Raw genomic sequence first — 17,321 nt, 5'->3', positions numbered from 1 at the left:
TCAGAACGTAACCTCACACCAAACGGATGCAGGACATATGAAACAGACCTGAAGCCATTCTGGTGTTTGCGTCCCGACCCGACTCCGGTCCATTGATTTCCTCGATTCCAGGCAAGTGTCAAAACAATCAAGTAGATGGTCCCAGTGATCGTGACCCAACCTGAATATACCCTCACAACATTTTTCTGACCTGGCTCGACGGGCAGGTAGCAGTTGATTCAGTTGCCATGATAACATCATGATGGTATCACTAATAGCATGAGAACCTTTCAGACACAGTACTCCACAGTACTACAGTACTCCATAGTACCACAGTACTCCACAGTACTACAGTACTCCACACTAGTTCAAATGCACCAAATGACGTCCTCTAGGTTCAAACATTATATCGTCGGGGGTGAAGACTGCTGCTGCTTCTTCTTCTTCTTCTACTGTTTAATTCTGTTTCTTCTTGCTGTGATTGGTCCAAAAGTCCAAACTATCCAACATTGTATTTTCACTGCAAACCAACAGAACCATGGTTCAGTTTGATCCAGACCCAGAACACCTGAGGAACCGTTCACACCTGATGTTTAGCTTCAGACTGAACTGAAGAATCTGAAGCTCTGAACCGAACAAGGTGTGAAAACGCCCTCAGACTTTAAAACCTTATTATGCAGTGAAACAAGAACGAACTACTTTAGACCTTTTGTGAGTCCTTCGATGTAATGTTCTTCTTCTCTTGTTCACACAGTGAGAGGTCAGAGGTCACACACAGCTGCAGAATATCCACCCTGTGTCTTTAGGTGGAGAAAAGTGATGGTTTTCTGAAATGAAGAGAAATCTCAATGTGGAAACTGAACAAAAAGCCGCTTCCGTTTATTTGTGTTTCATAATGTTTGTATGTTTTTGCCTCATGTTGCTTATCAACAAAATACCCAGGAAGTACTGGAGGAATCACTGAAGCTGAAAAAAGATCAAACCCGTCCCGGTGTCATGACTCCTTCAGACGGAGACATAAAATCTCCGCTCGACAGTTTGAGGCTCTCGACTCTTTAAAGTATCTGAGAAGCTTCATGTAAAATGATGAATAATGTCTTTAATCTTTTTTTATCTTTTTCTGAAAGTCAGAAAACCTCAACAAATATGATGGAATGACCATAACAAGAGTCGAGCTGCAGCTCTTACAATCATGAAGATAAACACATAACGTGGACAAACACTGGAAATCACTGACGCCCGTCTGATACTTGAAGAGTCGCTGATACAGAGTCACACTGGAACCACGTTTGGTCAAAAGTTTTCAGCTTCAACACAGAACATGGAGAATTATTCTTCACTTCCCAGCTTTGGACTTAATAAGAAGTTTATCTTAACAGAAATAGATGAAGGGACAAAAGTGTGAATAAGATACAACATGTTCAACTTTCTTTTGACATTAAAAACCTTTATTTACATTTATATTTAGTTGATTTAGCATCATCGGGGAGAAAGACTGTCAGAGCACTGCCTGTTCGGAGTTCTGTCTCATTTTGGATTTTCTGGAGCATTTAGCTTATTTCACAAAATTATTGTAGATGAGCGGTTTTAGCTCATTTTTTAGAGTCATCACAGACAGTGGAGGGATTCATCCATCCATCTATCCTACCATCCATCCATCCATCCTGCCATCTATCCACTCTTCCTTCAATCCTTCCATCCATCATTTATCCATCCATCTTTATTTACAGTCCATTGTTAATACAGAACACATCAGTAAAATGTGTTTTTGATTTCTTATTTCTCATTTCCTGTTTTACTTTGAAACTACTTACCATGTGCGTGTTTGTTTGTTTGTTTCACTTCCTGTCATCACTGTGACGTCCTGACGTGTTCCACCTGCGTCCAATCACCTTCCCTCATGTTTATTAGTGTCTGTGCTCCACACTTTGTTTGGATTCTGTTCCCTGGTGGTTTCCTCATTTCCCCAAGTTTTGTTGCCTAAATTTAGATTTTTGGAGCTTGAGTCACTTTTTGCTTTCCGACCTTCAAGCACAGGCCGTGAGTTTTTTTTCTCATTACATTTTCTTTCCTGCACAACCTGCATAATCTTGCACATCTCCGTTTTGGGTCCAGGAAACTCTTTAACACAATAGTGACCTTGTTCCCCAGACAGGACGTGTGTGATCGTGAACCCCAGCTGCTGCTAATGAACGTGCATTTCATTAATAAAAAAGAAACCGCCTCTAAACATGAACCAGATGAAGCTCTGATTTATTCAAACTGGTTTTACAGTGTGTGGTATTTAGAGACAGTTGAAACTGGGTGGAAACAACACCTGCAGTTGATTTCTATGTTAACAGGAACAGTGACGACTCAGAAGCTGTCACTGGACGATCACCCGCCCAAACCACGATATGGTGAATGTGTCCAGCAGCAGAGGAGAGACACAGAGGAGAAAAGCCAGAACCTCGATTTGGAAAAAAGCTAAAAGACAAACATCAAGTTTAGAAAGGGACAAAAATAAGAGCCTTCGTTGAAATTGGATCCTGGAATAAAACAAACCCCACATCCATCTTCCCACAGAGGGAAGGTGAAAGGCCTGGTTCATGACTCAGTTGTTCCTGACATCAGCCGGAAGGAACTCAGAAATAGAAATGATCTGAACTGTTTCAAAGTTCTAATAAAATGTGAGAAACCAACTTTCTGTTTTTGGATTCTCGATCACCAGCCAGGTTTTTGTATTTGTGCCGTTACTAATGCTGCCAGCATGGAGGTGATAGTTAAAACAATGAGGAAGTACGAATCCCAAATTATCTTAACCTAAAATAAACCATCCTCATTAATCTGTGTAAAACAGAGATGAGGATTAGCTCCAGATGTTGTGGAGAGAAACGCACTGATGTCAAGTTTGTATATTCATAGCCTGTGTCCTTGATATTATATTTCTTTAAAGCTAATCTTTTGGAGGAAACATAATCTCAGGCTGGATTATGTTCTGTTGTGTATTTTTAGTTTTGAACGAATGACCAAATGAAACCACACGTCCAGCGTCACAGTCTCCGGGAGGCGGTGGAGCGGCTGCTGGCTGCACTAAACACACAACTGTCACACAACATTTCTCTGTATTAAACCAGAGCAGGATCTTTAACAAAGAGCCCGAGTGTGAGTCTGAGCAGAAACAAAAATAAGTGTGATCGTGATGGAGGAACTATGACACGATATTGTGCTGCAACATCAAATATTGTGTTCTCACTTTATACAGTTAGCTCAGGAACCTCAAACCCAACAGTTCACAACAGGAGGACACGAGCCAATACCAGCGCATTTTAAACTCAACATTAAAAAAACAATAGACAAATACACAACAATTGCTTCCTTTATAGGTGTATAGCTGTATATTTCCAACGTTTTTCATCTGGGAGAAACTAATGTGCTTTGAAAACTTGGTCTGAGTTTTCTGCAGAATCTGAAGCAGTCTTTGATGCTGGTGTCTGAAACATCAGATAAATACAGAAGTGGACTCAGAACAAACCGGTGGCATCATCTGCTCCACTGGTTTGGTTGAGACACGATGAATGGCACAGGAATGAGGCGTCGGGGGGGAAAGGTGAACAGAAAACAGACAAAACTCATCATTAAGATGAGAAAAGTCTAATTTAAATACCGGCCATTCAAACCATCTACAAAGTGGAGGAGAGAAGTCCAACTTCTTAAAAACACAAATAAAAAGGATTGCAGTGAGTTGATTCTGAGCAGAAACACCAGCTCCATGTTTCTCAGCTCCGAGCTCCAGACTCACGTTCCCATGAGAATGATCTGTGGTCGGGGGCAGAAGCCGTTCACTGAGTAACCTCCCTGCTTCCCCCTGAGGAACCGTTGGCTAACGTTACAAGAGAGTGACTCGGCCTCGCTGAAACTAAGACATATGCTGCAACAACAGTTGACTTGAGGTCAGGCTGTGCTGAAAAAATAGGCTATTGGAGCAAAAAGAAGGAGTGTGTGGTTGTAAGATGAAGATTTGTGTCGTGTCCGATCAGCAGAGGAAGACGTTTGCTCAGCAGGAAACTCGCTCTGCTGCGTTTAGTCACTTTTATCTTCAGATCTGTGAGCGTGTCTCTTATCTCCCGGTAGAACTTTTTTATCTGCACCGTATATTTGCATCAATCAGCTTCTGCAGAACGCTTTATCGCTGTGCAAATAAACCCAATAAGTGACATCTCACATTGTCCCACCACATGTCGAGCTTGTGTTGCATAAGCCTGGGACCGGCCCATCTGTCTGGAACTAATCTTTGGATGTGTTTCCATGTCGAGTGCAGAGCAGCCGGACAGATGTGAGGCAGAGGTACAGTACCTCCTGTTAAAGAGAGAGGGTCGGGCAAACGGGGGGGGGCGTGGTTTCACCTCGGCCCCGGGCCCCTCCAGAGACGCCTCAGAGAACGAGGAGCAAAAGCTCTGTGGGTTTGATACCTCTTTTTTCTCAGGAGCGTGGTCGTTCTGTTTGAAACGATGATTTCATGAATCAGATTTCATAATGCTTTCACTCAAAACCCTGCGGTCGCACTCGAGTAGCCCCTGATGCACGTGGATTTGCTCTGCTTGTGCTCAAATGCAAAGAAGAGGCTAAATGTAAATGTCCCGCCCTTTTGCGGTTGGGAAAGAGACAGAGCGATTTCTATTCGTTTTTAAAGTCGCTTGAGTGCAAGCTCACAGTTTGTCCTGTTTGACCACAAGCGGGTTGTTACCTCTCTTTATTGCTGGTGTTTCAGTTTGAGAACTAGACTTTTTAATTCCACATTAGATTTTCTAAAGCTTTCACTCAAAATTCTGCTCACGCTCAAATATACTCTGCTTGAGCTCGGATTTCCTGCGCTCCAGCTTCAGCTCCTCACGCCGCGTCCATGCTCATGTGAAACTCTCAAATGTATCTTCATCACTGCACCTAGCATTCTATTTGTTGGGGGATTTAGGATTTTGCAGAAGTTTCGCGTACAGAAGCAGAGTGAGTGCGAGGAGAAGAGCTGGAGCGCAGGAGTTCGAAACACTTGCAGAGTGTATTTGAGTGCGAGCGCAGGGTTTCGAGTGAAAGCTTTACAAAATGTGATCGTGAAACCAACGAGTCCTGCTCTCAAACTGGAAGACTGTGGAATAAAGAGGAAAAGAGCTGCAGCTTCAGATGCGGACTCGGGGGGGATGACCATACAAGGCTCTGGTTTGTCAGGAAAGCAGATTACAGCAGCTTCAAATCGCTCTCTTTCTTCTATCGGCCCAATTCTCTCTGTCTTTCATCTGCAGCTCAACGTTTAAGTTTCTTTCTTTCGTTTTTGTGTATTTCCCTTATCTTTCACCCCCGACATCTCTCTCTCTCTCTCTCTCCCTCCCTCTCTCTCTCCATCTCTCCCTCTCTCCCTCTCTCTCGCTCTCTCTCTCTCTCTCTCTCCCTCCCTCTCTCTTTCTTTCTCTCTCTTTTCTATAATCTTCTTGCTTTTACTTTTTCTGGCCATTTCTCATTCCCTCTTTCCTCCCTCCTTCCTCTCAGCCCACAAATAGAGAGGGTATACTCTAACAGACCTCCCTCAGGTCTCCTGTCCGTCCACTCCTCCCTCTCCGTCTCTCTCCCCTCCCTCCCTCCCTCCCTCCCTCCCTCCCTCCCTCCCTCCCTCCCTCACTCACTCACCCATTCCTCCTTTTCTCAGCCAGCCCCAGATAAAAAAGGGGGAAGGAGTATTTCTCTTCGGCCACTTCTGAAGCTGCAGCCACTAGAAAAGGATGGGAAGGAAAAAAGACTGTCGTTTACCTCTCCTCTTTATTCTTTTATTCCTGGACCTTTGAGGACTCAGAGACGCCTTTTACTCATCTTTCATTTCAGGTGCAACTTTAACTCTCTTTCTAATTTTTCACTTTGCCTCCTAAACATCTGTTTTACTCGAAAATAAGTTGTGACAATCCTCAAATCACCAATCCCTTCTAGATTCCCATCCAACAATATTTTCCTGAGTGTTTCTGGAGCAGCACCTGGTACATCGTGGACAGAGGGGAGTTTCTGTAAAACCATGTTGATCCATCCTGAAAACTCTCAACAAAATCAAGACCCAAGGACGAAAGAAGGGGAAGAGAGAACAGAGGAGATGGATCCAACCTGTCATCTCAAGTGAGAAGGGAACAGGAGACAATTCGATGTGAGACCAGAGGACAGGTGTCGCTGTGTGTTTCTGTCTTCAAGAAAAGTGCTGTTCTAGAATTAAAGAAAAGCTGAGGAGACCTCAAACCTCATGGACTGAGTGGAAGGTGCAGAAACTCGTGGACTGATGCTCGCGCATGCATCCTGCACACAGATGTTGTCATAAAGTGAACTGGGGTCAAAGCGTGAACGAGCTCCTCCTGACTCTCTTCACACTGAGACAGAACCCTTTCAGAGAGAGCACCATGCCAGGCCTCCATCTCAGCCGGGGGCTGCTGGTCCTTCTGCTGCTCTGGATCCTGTCGGTCGCCGCTGATGCAGCCGGTGTTGCGAGCGCAGAACGAGGGGGAGGTGGAAGAAGCCAGAGAAGAGGAGGAGGAGGAGGTGCAGAGAAGAAAAAGAGGTTCCACCGCATCCAGCATGGACAGTGCAGCTACACCTTCATCCTCCCGGAGCTGGAGGGATGCCAGGCCGCAGGATGGGCGTCGCAGGCCGAGCAGTACGGTGACTCTCGCAGGTCGAGCGTCGTGCAGAGAGACTCGCCTCCTACAGACGGAGAGTGGTCGGCTCAGAAGCTGCAGCACCTGGAGAGCACCATGGAGAACAACACGCTGTGGCTGCAGAAGGTAAGAGACCAACCATCTTCTTCTCTGGAGGGCACAGACCTAGAGTACAGAAACGATATGGAAAAGAAACACAGGTGAAAGAAATGTCTCTGAGTGTCTGGGACTTTGATGTTCATCCATAACCTGCAGACAGAAAGAAAATCCAACTTCTTATTTCTACTCTGAAGTGATTTGCATGACTCCTGCAGAACATGCTGCTGGGTGCTTTGGGGGAATTGCATGGAAATTACACACACTGATCGAAGGCTGAAGAGAATGGCTCTGTGTGTGTGTGTGTGTGTGTGTGTGTGTGTGTTATCACATGGACTCTCTGTCCTCTCCCTCAATAGGCTTGACCAAACAAAACAAGAAGAAAATATATGTTGGAAACCAAAGAGAGCAGTGACTCAGGATTCTTTCAACATTTGCTTCAACAGCTGCGTGTGCGTGTGCATGTGCATGTGCGTGTGTGTGTGTGTGTGCGCGTGCGTGTGCGTGTGCGTGTGTGTGTGTGTGTGTGTGAGCTAATCTGCAGGTCAGAGATCAGAGTTTGGGGTTATGACTGTAGATGAGTGGCAGCTGGTTTCCATCAGTTCCCTCCTGTAATTCCTCCTCCATGTGTTTCACTGCAGCTCAGAATGTACAGAGCGTCATGAGAGATGTTCTGCTTCTATTCTGCAAGAGGAGATTTGTCATTAAAAGTCTCAGGTGTTAGAATGAACTGATGAAGATGGGTTAGGGTGCTCCTGATGATCTCCTGAAATGATGCACAGGTTCTGTATGTGAGAATGCAAATGTCCGAGTCAGCTGCTGTGGAGGTTCTCCGGAGTTTCTCCTGACCAGCCTCTCAGAAAAAACTCTGGAAAACGACCAGAGAATTCGTGGGAAAGTTAAACTCCGGACAAAGTGAATTTCAGGAATGTTCAACCCGTAAATGTAGATTTTTATTTTCATAGTAAATGTGATATTAAAATGTATTTCAGCAGAGAACAGTCACATCATTTACTTTACAGCTCAAAAAACACATTTTAGTGCAGCCTCTATTTCCCAGAGAGTAATTCATGAATCATAATGAAAAAAGATTGAAATAAGAACCTGGATCTAATGAATTTAACTGTGGCTTCTCGAGGAAACTCTTGTGGTTTCAGTGCAGCAGGTGAAGCTGATCCATGAAATCAGATGAGTGACAGGAAACAAAGTTCATCCATCATCATTAGAATCATTTAAACGTTACAGAAGAACGAGAGCGAGAGCGATGACTGTGTTTCAGAACTCGTCACCGGAGGAATCCAGAGTTTATTTCACTTTCTAAATGTTCTGTAAATCCTCCCGAACATTTACACACACTGTTAATCACATTACAATTATGTGTTACAATAAAAAGCTAAACATTTTGACTTCAGTTGTTTCACTGTGCCTAAAAATGTTGTTGACCAAATTATTATTGATTAACTGAGGAAATAATCAGCAAATTAATAGAACGTTCAAATAGTTCCATTTAAAAAGTACTTAGATAAAAGACGTGAGATTTAAAGATAAATTATATATTCTACGTACTATAAATACTAGAATTACTTTCTGTGAGATGAGAACAACCAGAAATGACACATACCAAATGTATTTATCGTGACTTTGATTTACTTTTGGTTTGGTTCATGTCCCATCTGCTAACACGGAGGAGTTCCTCGTCCAGACAAGATGAAACTCTGTCACAACCGGAAAATGAAGAAATAAAACCGAGTCGCTTCTCGTCTCCGAATCAAATCTGCTTATTTAACAGTTTGATTAACGCCGGCTCAGATTGTGATTGCTACCTGACTCGGGTTCAGATGCATTCCTGTGCAAATGGAGCGAGTGAGAACTTCATTATTTCTGCCGCCCACCACAGACGACCTCTCTCCTGCAGAAGCTGAACGAGGGATTGAATTTCTCACAAGAAAAGATTTGTATCAGCGGAGTGTAAATTCAGAGAGCTTCACTAGATTAACCCCTCTGGGACTTCAGCAGCACGTCTACGAGCCACTACTGTGTGTGTGTGTGTGTGTGTGTGTGTGTGTGTGTGTGTGTCTGTGTGTGTGTTTACCACCCACCCTGTTAAACCTCAGAGGAGACGACAGAAGTCTGCAGCACCAGCGACAACTGAGACAGAGAGTGAGAGTCGACCTTTGACCTCCAGGGTTCAGTCGCAGTTTGAGGAGATATCAAATCGCTCTCCGACTCCGAACCATCGTCTCATCAGAGCTTCAGTTTAATTGAGCTCAAAGATAAAGACGTCTCCTCTCTGTCCTCTTCGTCTCCTCCTCCCACTTCACCTCCTCTCGTCGCATGATAGCAGCAGAGACTTTTCTTGTGTCTTTTAAATTCTCAGGACATTTTGCCCCTAGTGAGATTAAATTGTATAAAAGTTTCTGTGTGATCTGGTCCTGAATCTAGTTTCCTTCACACGTTCATGAGGTTTTATCATTAGAACAAATCCAAAGACCCAAAACCGACAAAACCAGCCGAGCGACATCTTCCTCTCCGACTGTTTTCAAACTGAATTCAAGCTCATTTTTCTGGAAAAGAGGCCGAATGGAATCCAGAAGAACAGTAAAGAATGTTCATGTTAATCCCAACACACTGAACAGCCGCTACATAATAAGAACAATACAGTGATATGAATCATTTCCAGTATATGAATCTTTTCTGCTTGCCGGATGTTGAGTGTTGTGTTTCTCAGGTTTAATATTCTGCGTAGTTAAAATATAATTAAAACTTTCACCGTCAATTATTTTTACTTGCATCATGCCCATTGCACACGAGGCTGGATTTATATCTTCCATTAAAAGCAGAACTTTTGGTTCTCAGCCGACATTTGACATCGAACTGTGAGTTTAATTTGAGAATCCAGAACGAACCTTTAGATTAAAACCTGCCTCCTGCGTTGTCTCCTCCTTTTGAATCCACCTTTCTCCTTCTGGTAACGACAGATTCTTCTGAGCGTCTCTCTCGCTCGGCAGAAGGTCATCGTCCAGTCGACCTCTGACCACATCAAAGGTATCGCAGCAGCAGCAGCGGTGGATGGTGACCACAGAGGTTTCCCTGTCTCTGAGTCTCAGTCTCTGAGGCACCGCTCCATTTGAAGTCAGTCATTTGGCAGAAAACTAAACAAGCCTCCTGTTAACTACCTCACTTAGCGCTGTTTACTCTGAAAACCACCAAGCCTCTGCAGACGCCGCCACTGAAACCGAGCTCTTTCTTTATTTCTTTATTTCTGTATTTGCCAGGGACAGTGCATACTAATGTCCTTTCTGAACATATAAAGAGCAGCAGTTCTTCAAATACACAAAAGCAACAAAATAACAACAATAAGTGATTGTGTTAGCTTGGTCCGTGTCCCATCTGCTAACATGGAGGAGGCAGAGTTTATGACCTGTAGTGCAGCCAGTCACCAGGGGGCGATCCAGGTCGTTCATCTTTGTTTACAGTCTTTGGTGCAACTAGATAAATAGAACTTGAATTGAAATGTAAAACATAAAGACATTTTAACTGTTCTACATCGGTTAATGTGTAAAATAAAAACTGGGAAGTCAGTGGTACTAATAAACATGTTTTCTTTTCCCAAGCGAGCAGTGAGTCTGTTATTGTGGATAAATTCTGTGTATTATGGATAAAATTCAGTTTTCCGTTAACTTGAAGTTGATGTCAGAAAACGGCCCACCCGCTCCGCGCCCCGTCCACTGTGCTGCAGTTTGATTCCGACCAACGTGACGGACCTCGAGCTCTCAGACCTGATTTGTGACTTCCTGAGCTCGGAGGGAAAACCTTTGCCACCAGCGAGAGAAACACAAATATTGAGAAGAATTTGAGCAAATAGAGAGAATCCAGTTTGTCTGAGTTCAGGAGGTGAAGGAATGAGATCCTGGACTGTTGAGTTCAGACACAACACAGCTGTGCTCCGGGAAGAAATCTCTCCTCTGGTCCGGCTGAAGTCCAGAGACGTCTGTTCACACCATTCTGAGCTGAAACTCCATTAATTCATCTACAGAAAATTAATCTTACAGATCAAAAAGAATCGATTCGCCGCTTTAATCGTCTTTTCAAGCAGAAATTACAAATACTCAACTTTTCCAGAGAGTGTTTTCAGTGAAGTTATTGATTTTGGTTAATTGACTGTTGGTCAGTTTAGATTAATCAAAGAAAGAATCAGCAGGAAAATAGATATTAAAAACCATCATAACTACAGTTTATTACTTATGAATTAGATTTTCTTTTTGCAGTTTATCCCTTTGTGTAGTAAATGGCTGTTTGTATTGTTTTTGATGCATTTATTTATTTATCATGCTGAAGTTGTGTAGAGGTTTCCTAAAACGTAGATTTAATCTCAGTGACCTTTCTACCTGATGGAATAAAAGACGAGGAAAAGAAAGAGTGAATGTCTCTTGAGTTGTTTTCAGATATAGAACCGAAGTCTGGACACATTCCTGAAATGTTCCTGAAATGTTCTGGAGGTTCTGTATGTGAGAACACAAATGCAGTAGAAGAAGTTCTGCTCTATTTGTCAGTTTTAAGCCTGTGGATTGTTCTAATGAATGTGAAGCTCATAAACCAACACGAGACTTAAAGAAAGACGGGACAGAGGTTGAGGATCAGAACAGAAACATGTTCCTGAGTAATAACTGTATTTGTCTGTTTAACGTGAGTCTGTAGAAACAGCTGGTCTGTGAGCTGCTGCTCCATCATCCTTCACCGCCGCCTCCTGACAGCACTGATAACACACTAATGACGGCCATTACCTGCTGTCGGCCTCCTGCCGTCCAAACACTCTGCAGCGCTCACACAGCAGCTGGGTCAGAGCATCGAGTACAAAGACAAAGAGACACCAGGTGAAGAGGATTCGATCTGGACGTTAGTGTTCCCACATTCAGCCGCTCCAGAAGTTTCAGGAGAATATCCGGAGTTCAGCGTTCGTCTGGAAGCGGCTTGTATGAGAAGTTTAGAGGTTTCTGGTTCCTGGGATTCTCTGTGAGTTTATTCCTCCTGTGGGGAAATGTTGGGAGAGATTACTGAGGCGGTGATGGGAACAGCTTTACCACAGCTCGCTGTTTTATTGTGTTCATGGGGAACTGCACAGGGGAGGTAGTGGTGTGTTGGGGTGTTTTAAACCGCCTCATAAAGACTGTGTGTGTGTGAGGGGGGGGGGGGGTTGTGTGTGTGCGTGTGTGTATGTGTATGTGTGTGTGCGTGTGTGCGTGAATGTGTGTGTGTGTGTGTGTGTGTGTGTGTGCCTGTTTATGAGCCGATGATGCAACGACCAGTCTCACAGCCGCGTGTTTGTGCTGCCTGTCTGCACACAGACACACATTCTGCCCATGTTCAGTTTCATAATTATATTTGATGTTATGACTGTGAAATGTTTTCATGCCTCAGACTGTCCGTCGCTGCAGCTCCTCTATTCAGCCTCTGTCTCAAACACTTGGTTGTAGCTCCTGTTTCTTTAAGACCCGCAGTCTGCTGTGATTGGTCAGCTGATTGCTCACTGTGAGGGGGCGTGTCAGACTAGCTGCTATCTTAGATGAATGTAGAAATCACGTCACATGACAACAGCTTCACAAATCGATGAGGGGGGGAGGGAATAACAGTCTTAAAACGTTTCATGCAGATTTGTTTGTTTGTTCTAAAGATGCAAACAGAGGATCTGTCCGTCACTGCCTCTGAACTACAGACACACAACTACAGACACACAGCTGATAACAACCTGTGTGTGTGTGTGTGTGTTGTCTTTTTCATCTCAGGCAGTAGTTTGATTTCACTGCAGCTGCTTTCTCGCCACATGTGGTTCATTGTTACTGAACACACACACACACACACACACACACACACACACACACACACACACACACACACACACACACACACACACACACAGGTCGGCCCCCAGCTTCTCTGCAGCTGATTACTGGTCTGTTATCGTCACAGGGAATGTGACTAACTGCTGGAGACACTTCAGAGGAGCGACTGAAACAAAGAGAGTGAAGATGAAACTGATTTGAATTTAATAGGATTTAAAGAATCTGTATAAACAGCTGGGTTAATTTTTCTGTACCTGCAGCTTCACACCTTTGAGAGTTTTCTGCAACTTTATTCGCCAAAAAAACTCAAACAACTAAAGATCATGTGCGATACAGCTTCACATTCTTTCAAATGTGAAAAGCACAAAATTAATAAATAAATCAAATATATGAAAACAAGATGTTTGTCGAAATTCTCAAGTTTCCTTCGAGGCTCAGATTGTTTTCTTCTGAGTTTCTTATTGTTTCAAGCTTTTGTTTTTCTTTTAAAAACTCCAGGAAACTTTAGTACAACAAATAAAAACTCTGGATTTCCTGGTCACATAATTTTACTGGAGATTAATTTGTTTGAGCACATTGATGAAAAACATTCAGGTGACTAAAGATGAGTGAAGCAGCATCTTTACCAATACCTGCTGGTGAAGCTAGGAAGACGGAGAAGAACCTTATAGACCTTATTCTGAAAAATAATAACTTTGATTATGATGTTTCTGTGAGTTTCTAATAGAATGTTCCTTCACGGACTTGTTTACATGTGACAGAGCAAAGTCTGACTATGACTCACGCCAACCACACGTGCACTGTGTCATAGGTCTGCAGTTCCCAGGACGTTTCTGAAATCACACGAAAGAAGAATCTTTCTCCTTCACCCTAAACATGTGATTTCTTCATATCGCACCGATCTGTGTAAAATCCCTGAGACCCTTTAATGGAGCTTAACAAAACCCAGACACTGAGATAAGTTACACAAACACACACGTTTCTTCTAATCAGCTCATCTGCTCATATTGATCCACGGAGATTACATGAAAATATAAAACCACAGTAAACTCTCTCTCTGATGCACAAGTGAACACGTGATGTGGATCCACAGCTTCCATACACGCAGTAAACATATAGCACAACATGGGTTCATGTATAAAGCTAATTCTACCTCTACAAACAAATGTTAGTCCTAGCACACACACACACACACACACACACACACACCACATTATTCCCTTTGGATGTCCATATTTACTGGGTTAATTTGTCAATTCGTTTTTTCCCAGAGAATCGTTGTTGTCAGCAGAACAGCTGGAACAGAGACAAACCCACAGTCAGCAACTTTCCCATTACTGCATCTGCTGTGTGTGTGTGTGTGTGTGTGTGTGTGTGTGTGTTTGTGTGTTCTTTGAGCGTAGATTCTCGTGTGTTGTTTGTTTGACAGAGAGATGGAAGGACGGTGTGTTTGTGCATCAGATATCAGATGTATTATTATTTGTTGAGCTTGTGATCGGCTCTGCGTGTTTTGTGTGCACGTGTGCTGCAACTTGTGTGCGTGTGTGTGTGTTTTTTGGAATGTGTGACTGATTTTCAGTAGATGGACACTCTGACATCTGCAGATACCTCTGCACTGCACTGATTGGCCGACGTTCACATGTATTGATCAGATCTTGATAACGATCTGGATCTGGATTCTCATTCTGCATCATCAACTTTCAGATCATAAAACAAGCAACAGAAGAAACTTCAAGTTGAAGTTCTGTTAAATCCATTTGCACAGATTCAATGTTTGAATGATTAAATTGTTGAATATAATCTTAGACTAAATAATGAAGCTGAGTTCCGACGCCAAGTCAAACAAAGACATTATGCTATTTATTTAATCAGGATTAAAAACAGCACTTAGGACCAAAGTGACTTTATTTGATGATGCAGGCGAATTACGTGATTAAATGAATGGAAATCAATCACTGCTCGAGTATTATGCAAATAAAAAGCACACACACACACACACACACACACACACTCACTAACACACACCCGGTTGCCAGCTCTCACTGATGGATGCTGATATTTCATCGTTGACGTCTTTTGCAGAGTGTTTGTGTTCGTGTAGTAAAACACTACGTGCCGTTTGTGTTTGTAATGATTTTTCGACCTGTCACCGAGCGCTGAGGCTCCCGTCATTAATTCAGTCCACTTAGCGCTACGTGCTGTACGGCAACGCCAGCTCGGCTTCATTCTGCCTAAATTAGGTCCAATTATGTAAATAGCAGATAACAGAAGATAAAACTAATTTCATTGATTTCCCGAGAGTCGACCTGAGAGTAGAGCGGCGCTGGAAGCTGCTTGATTGAAAAAACTACTAAAGACCTTGTGTTCTCAGTCAATTTTGGATGAAGAAGAACTTTACAGGGGACACAGCTCTTCAAGTGGCCCATGTGGTTAAAGGTGACTGTGACCCAAATGGCACAAAAGAAATTCACGCCACCTGTGGTTGAAGCACGGTACTGCAGTGGCGAACTTGTGGCCCAGATCTGGCGAACATAAACCGACCTTCCAACTTCCGTCACTCCACACAGTAAGTGGGCCTCATGTTGGATGTGAGTGTGAATAGGAGCGACATGCCTCCCACCCATTGGACGGTACAACCTGTCAATCCCACTGTGGTATCCCCCCCCCCCTACACATTCGGTGCTTTATGGTCTGTTTGACTCTAAATGATCATAATTCACTAAATGAACATCAGCCGTTTGAAGAAGACTTGAAACTAGAGACTGAGACAGAAACTCCTGAATGTTTACTGATGTTATAAAGTGAGAAGTAGAGTCACTTTCTATAGACTTCTATAGAAACCACCAGAGGAGTCGCCCCCTGCTGGTCAGTACACAGAAGACAGGTTTCGTACAGATACATAAACAGATGTGAATACGTGTGGGTGAAGAACAGAAGAGATGAAACCGGGTCTGAACACTTTCCTCATTCGAGACGATCAGTGTGAACCTCTGTTGTGTTGCTTCCACTGTGCTTGGTTACACACTCTGAAACAACACATGCACAGCCAGCTGCACACCCATCAACACACACTGGGGCGGGATTGGAAACCATTATTTTGCCATTACTCTGGTTTTCTCTGGGGGGGGGGGGGGGGGGGGGGGCTGGTCAGGTGATAAACATTGACAGGTCACAGAATGTCTTCATCTCTCTGATCCAATGAAAATGTTGTGCTAAGTTGAAGTTGTGAGATATTTCAACATCACATGTAATTATATTTCAGGAGAAGTAACAAGACTGCAAGTGAGACACAGTAAAGACACACAGGACGAGACATTAGAGAAGTTGACAGTGGACAGAAAATGTCCTGAATAAACATTTAGCTCTTTATTTTACGTCACTTTGTGAATTTACGTCCGTAGATTTAAATCACAAGACAAATCTTTCAGGGATGTTTTTTCTCAAACTGCTATTTTTTGAGACAGAACTCTTCAGGATAATTACCACACAACTCCTACACAACCTCGGCTGGTGTTGTAAGGTCTGACGTCCACAGAGACGTCCAGTGAAGAGAGAAAGTCCATCACCATGTTCAATACTGCACAGTCACTGGTTACCTGCTGGTTGAAGAGCTGCAGGTTGAAGCATCGGTAGCTTTAAAGCATCGGACTCTGTGGGGGATGATCCGTCTGCAGAACCGTTTCTAGGATCTGGTGAATATATGGTTGTTATTTGTGCCACAGGTCAGAAGGAGTCCTCTAGTCCTTCATCATGAGGGAAGTTCACTGCACCAGCATCACAGACTGCACGTCCTCAGCTCGGGGACGTTTGTTTTTCCAGTTTAACACACGAGACCTTTACAGGGTCACAAATAAACGCTGTGGCACCCGGCGCCTGAGCAGGAGTCTGGATTCACACCGAGGGAAGAATTCCTGTGAGAGAAACCATCACACAGCTGATTCACACTTACTTTGTTTCTCATGTAACAAGCAGGACGTTGTTTGGACGTGTGTCACTTTAAACAGCTGATTTCACACATAGCGATCGAGCTCTGCACATCAGGCTGAAAACCATCTGGTTGGATTTAGGGTAGAGGAGGCAGGATTCATGACCTATACTGCAGCCACCCACCAGGGGGCGATCAAGATGATTGTCGTACATAAAAAATGTCAAATTTCAAGGTTTGTAATCAAACATTTTCAAACTCGGCTGACTTTCAAGACAAGTTCTGCTCTTCAGTCTTGAGTAGTTTTCTTCCTGAGTACGAGGTACTTCTGCCTCGTGAGTACTCTGAGTACTTCACTCCTCTCGTAGTGCGGCGCTCTGTTTGTTTATGTGAGCCTGAGAGAGGAATCTCTCCTTTGGCCCGACGCTGCTCTTTCCCTCCGAGCAGCCGGGTCACAGCGCTCAGGCCCAGTTCGGGGGAAGCCAGCATCATGTGAATTGCAAAGAAAACAGAAAATCCACTTCAGGCTCGGTCCTAACTTTATGATAACACGTAATTAATCGGCTGGAATCTGCAGCCGCAATCAAATGTAGCCTTAACCCTGCATCTCTGTAATTACACGTTGAGGACAGAGAATATTGAAGTGGAAATTGTTTCACTGTGAGTTTCTCCATATGAACAAACAACCAGGGGACGTGTTTACAGCTCGTCTGCACAGAAACATGTTGTGTGTGTTGAGTTGTGTGATTGTGTATTGCAGGAAGCTGGGTTTGTTGATATGCATGTTGTACTTCATGTAATGAAAGTGTTTGAGCTGAG

General features: G+C 43.6%; 1 protein-coding gene across 1 annotated transcript in view; it reads left to right on the top strand.

Annotated features, from left to right (window-relative positions):
• Positions 1-5,657: 5,657 nt before the first annotated feature.
• Positions 5,658-17,321, top strand: part of angpt4 (angiopoietin 4) — a 29,925-nt gene continuing 18,261 nt past the window's right edge. Inside the window, exons 1-2 of the mRNA XM_053430563.1 lie at positions 5,658-5,829; positions 5,932-6,767. Coding sequence (XP_053286538.1) covers positions 6,279-6,767 — 489 coding nt within the window. The 5' untranslated portion in view covers positions 5,658-5,829; positions 5,932-6,278. The remainder of the gene's footprint in view (positions 5,830-5,931; positions 6,768-17,321) is intronic.

Source organism: Pleuronectes platessa, chromosome 2, assembly GCF_947347685.1.
Source record: "Pleuronectes platessa chromosome 2, fPlePla1.1, whole genome shotgun sequence".
NCBI classification, from domain to species: Eukaryota; Metazoa; Chordata; class Actinopteri; order Pleuronectiformes; family Pleuronectidae; genus Pleuronectes; species Pleuronectes platessa.
Note: the sequence above shows the minus strand (reverse complement) of the source record. Positions and strands in the feature narration are given on the sequence as shown.